The sequence below is a fragment of the Lemur catta genome, chromosome 5 (assembly GCF_020740605.2).
Source record: "Lemur catta isolate mLemCat1 chromosome 5, mLemCat1.pri, whole genome shotgun sequence".
Lineage (NCBI taxonomy): Eukaryota > Metazoa > Chordata > Mammalia > Primates > Lemuridae > Lemur > Lemur catta.
The window spans coordinates 32,100,772-32,105,679 of record NC_059132.1 but is presented as its reverse complement, the minus strand read 5'-3'; the positions used below and the strand labels follow the sequence as shown (position 1 = coordinate 32,105,679).

The 4,908-nt window shown below is 41.4% G+C and overlaps 1 protein-coding gene across 1 annotated transcript; it reads left to right on the top strand.

Moving 5' to 3' along the window:
- Nucleotides 1-466: 466 nt before the first annotated feature.
- LOC123638103 (olfactory receptor 10G9) lies at nucleotides 467-2,002 on the top strand. The gene has a single exon (XM_045551441.1). It carries the CDS (start codon nucleotides 467-469, stop codon nucleotides 1,400-1,402), a length of 936 nt encoding a protein of 311 aa, XP_045407397.1. The 3' UTR covers nucleotides 1,403-2,002.
- Nucleotides 2,003-4,908: the final 2,906 nt, after the last annotated feature.

Here is a 4,908-nt window from a genome sequence, read left to right as displayed (position 1 = left end):
CAAGTAGCTTGGTAGAGAATCCTGAGCTTAGATGGGATCGCGGCCCCAGTTGACACCTTGTTTAAAACCTGGTGAGACAATGAGCAGAGGCCATAGCTGGCTCGACACACAGAAAGGGTGAGGTAATAAATTTGCTTGTTGTATGCCACTAAGTTTATGGCAGTTTTTAAAGCAAAATAGGAATCTAATACAATGTGTTTGTTCTTATCTCTTTGTCACGTTAATCTCTATTTGTGTGTGTGTCACTGTGCATGGATATGTAAGAGAGAGATGCTAAAATCATTTCACCAAGACTTTTGCCAAAGAAGCTTTGTACAAGCAAATTTCACTATAACTCGAGTTATTTATCATGCTTGATGCAATTGCTACATAGAGAATGGACATTTAGTTCTCAATTAACTGCTAAATTCTGGGTGATCTTTGTATTTTATATCCCCACAGGGAGAGAGATCAAGGGTGAGAAGAAATGTCAAACGTGAGCCTTGTGACAACGTTCATCCTCACGGGCCTTCCCCATGCCCCAGCACTGGACACGCCCCTCTTTGGAGTCTTCCTGGTGATTTATGTGCTCACTGTGCTGGGGAACCTCCTCATCCTGCTGGTGATCAGGCTGGATTCTCGCCTCCACACCCCCATGTACTACTTCCTTACCAACCTGTCCTTCATTGACATGTGGCTGTCCACCGTCACGGTGCCCAAAATGCTGATGACCTTGGCATCCCCGGGTGGCAGGGCTATCTCCTTCCACAGCTGCATGGCCCAGCTCTATTGCTTCCACTTCCTGGGGAGCACAGAGTGTTTCCTCTACATGGTCATGTCCTATGATCGCTACCTGGCCATCACGTACCCACTCAGGTATGCCAGCATGATGAGTGGGAGAACCTGTGCCCTCCTGGCCACCAGCACTTGGCTCAGTGGCTCTCTGCACTCTGCTGTCCAGACCATATTGACATCCCGTTTGCCCTTCTGTGGGCCCAACCAGATCCAGCACTACTTCTGTGATGCACCACCCATCCTCAAACTGGCCTGTGCAGACACCTCAGCCAACGAGACGGTCATCTTTGTCAATATTGGGGTAGTGGCCTCGGGCTGCTTTCTCCTGATAGTGCTGTCCTACGTGTCCATCGTCTGCTCCATCCTGAGGATCCGCACCTCAGAGGGGAGACACGGAGCCTTTCAGACCTGTGCCGCCCACTGTATCGGGGTCCTTTGTTTCTTTGTTCCTTGTATTTTTATTTACCTGAGGCCAGGCTCCAGGGATGCCGTGGATGGGACTGGGGCAGTTTTCTACACTGTGCTGACGCCCCTTCTCAACCCTGTTGTGTACACCCTGAGGAACAAGGAAGTAAAGAGAGCTTTACTGAAGCTGAGAAGTGCATTGGTACTTACTCAGGGTAAATAATCAAGATAGGCTTAATATGCTTGAGTTCTTTTTCTTATTTGTAATTAAATTAAACCTTCAACATGAGCATCATACTTGGACAAAGCATTTCACTGACTCAGTCCCAATTTTCAATGGGGCAGTTAATGAATCTTTAACTTTTTTCTGAAGAATGTTTGTCATAATCTCAGCTAAAGCAGTCGTTTAATGGTCAGTATCTAAGAGGAAGGATGATAGTCTATTCGTCTTTCTTTTTTTGTTTCCTGTGACCTTTGTAGAGAAGTAATCTATTCTTCTTTCTATGTTCCATTAAGTAAATCATCAGAAAAGTAGTTTACTTTTACCATCTACATAAATATTTTCCAGAATTACTATGCAATATAATTGTCTTATAGCTTATTTTGCGTGATTTAAGTCACAACTTTATAAAAAACCTTTCTTTTCATGTTTCAAACTTTCTATATTGAAAAAATCACTTACAATATTGATAATCCCCTATATAATATAGTGTGCACATGACAGAATTTTCACTTTATAAAATACTAGACAAGAAGCTCTTGATTCTTAAGAAGAATGGTTTTACGTACATTTGTGAGCTAATAAAACTGTATAACTCTTTAATTCTTTATTTTGGCCTCCAAGATTTTTAAAAGTAAATATGAATATTTTCCATTTATATGCTCTTTGTACTGCATGCATTGTATTGGTTGCTGATAATAACTATCTAGACTTTTCTTCGATATTTAGAGAGCAGCTGAAGTCTTATGCTAAGTGCAAAGCTTCCATTTTCAGCAATATAAAATTATTTTTATAAGTTAATAGGGATAAACAATAATATATAAACTAAACTAATATGTAAACTATATAATAATATAAAACTAAGGAAATAACCTTAAAGACAAAAATATACAGTCAAAAATGCAGAGGGTATTCCCCAATTTGAATCAAGTACTAGTAAATAGTTCCCATGTAATTAGACTATGTCTTTAAATCACATTTGTTTGAGTTAAAGTACAAAATGAACTTTAGACACTAGGGAAGTAGGGCTTGGACCATTAACCTCAAAATCAGTCATCCAAATATATACATATGTTGAAAGTTTAAATTGATTTTTCTCAAAGTAAATGCTTAATTTAAATGTCACATGTATCCTGTTAACACAATACACGCCACCTCTACCTAGCACCTCAGGAAGACAGAGAAAACTGGTAGGCAGCTGCTGGAACTGAAGAGCGTTTCTCAAAGGCCTCCGATTTGCAGCAGCTGCATTTGTGTGCTGCTTTAGCAAGACGTCACTTCTGTGCTAGTTTGCCGTCTCCTGATCTCAGTAACTGTGGAGCTGTGCTGAGAGGAAAATCATACTAACTGTGAAAGCATGGCCTACGTAACCTATGAAACAGTGGTCTATGTAAGAGGTTAATTATTGGTGTTTACTGCAATCAACCAGCTTGGTATGGGTCAATTATATAACCCAGCTCATTTTGCAAAGGAGAAAATTGAGGTACAAATAGACCAAAATTATTTAGCCATTAGACTTACTTTTATTCTTTCCAACTCCTTGTAACATTACACTATTGCGTGTAACTCACAATTACATAACATGGTATGGGCCATTTATTGTTAAAGCACATAATAAACAGCAGACACACACACACACACACACACACACACTCTGGGCCATTTATTGTTAAAGCACATAATAAACAGCAGACACACACACACACACACACACACACACTCTAGGTCTCTGCATTCACCAAGGTCATTTTCTGGCAAGGGAAAATAAAGCAAGTATAGCATCATCCAGGCTATATTGTGGTAAGTGTAATGGGTGTCCAAGGAGAGATCCATTATAGTTTTGCCTCAGAAATATGCTAGAAGATTATAAATATTATAACAATACATATACAAAACTAGGTTGAAAGAAGTTTAGGTACTTGGTGATGATATATAAGGTAAATATCAGTGTCTTTATTTAATTGAAAACATTAATTGAAATAATTGTGGCATCAAATGAAGTAATAAGAAATAATACAGAGAGACTGTTAGAGCTGGTTTCTCTCGGCCCCGGGAACAGAAAGACAGAGTCACTGAGGCTGCAAAGGCAAAGGAGTTTTATTTTGACTAGCTCGAGCTAGGGTCCAGGTCCCAGAGCACCAACGCAGTGGTCTCCTTACGAACCAGGACCCCGCCCTGGGGTAAAAACAAAGCTTTTATACTTTTTTTTTGCTGGAGTCTGTTGCTAGTTATTTTTGATAAGAGACTCTTTCCCAAGAGATTCCCTCCCAGGAGATTCTCTCCCCAAGGACACTCGCCCTGCACAGCCGGCCTCCCTATCAGGAAGCCACCTGCGGTGCGGTTTTTTCCTTTTTTTTTAACTGCATTTGAGCATGGTTTTAGCTCTTTATCGTAATCAAGCAATAAGCAAGCAAGCTTTGTGTACAGAAGCGGAATTTGGCTGTTAGCTAAGAGCAAAAAACAAGTCACCATCAAACAAACTAAAATATTGTTTTAGTCCTACTCTACATTCCCCCCTTTTTCTTTGTACCTACGAGCACTCTTGCTCGTGCGTGGGGTCTTGTATTTTATGAGCCTTCTATGTCTTTTATCTCTAAGCTCTGGTACTGCTGTCGCAAAACCATTAATTGTACAGTGTTAACCCGTTCTTTTACAAAGGCAACCAGCCTATTTAGGATACATGGCCCGAAAGTGAGAATGAGCAGGATTACAATTAGGGGTCCTAGTATAGTGGAAAGCAAAGTAGTTAGCCAAGGGGAGCTATTGAACCATGACTCAAACCATCCTTCTCTTTGTTCACGCTCACGCTTTCGCTTTGCTAGTCCCTCTCTGACTTTAGCCATGGTATCTCTAACTATTCCAGTGTGGTCAGCGTAAAAGCAGCACTCTTCTCCAAGGGCCACACATAGCTCTCTCTGTTGGAGGAATACAAGGTCCAGTCCCCTCCGGTTTTGTAGCACCACCTCAGACAGTGAGCTTAGGGACTTTTCTAAAAGGGAGATGGATTTTTAATTCTGGTTATGTCTTCATCTACGGTGGCCCTTAGATGGTCAAATCCTCTATGTTGCATGGCTAAGGCTGAGATCCCTGTCCCTGCTCCTATTACACCCAGGCCAAAAAGGGCAGCCACGGTTGCTGTAAAGGGCTCTCTCTTTTTTCTAACTAACCCGGCTCTGCCTGTGTCCTTTGTCCATGCATTGTATACTATCTCTTCTTGATGGTAAATAACCTTAGGGAATACTAGCACCTGGACACAGAATTTCTTAGACTCATTAAACACAGACAGGCTGAGACATGGAGTCAGGCCTACTTCAGAACAGAGCCACCACCCATTGAGTGCCGGAACGATCCATTTTGTCTTTTCAGTCCGGTTTACCAAAGGGTGGATTTTGGCACAGAACTGTGTATGACTGGGGGGTACCTTTCTTATATAGATTCTACTCTCCATCATTGGTGGTCACACAACTCCAGGATGCACAGTAGAGGGACTTAATTCCCCCGCATGTGCA

Excerpts from the sequence above, each read along its gene's own strand:
- LOC123638103 (XM_045551441.1), top strand. The coding sequence starts at position 467 with ATGTCAAACGTGAGCCTTGTGACAACGTTCATCCTCACGGGCCTTCCC.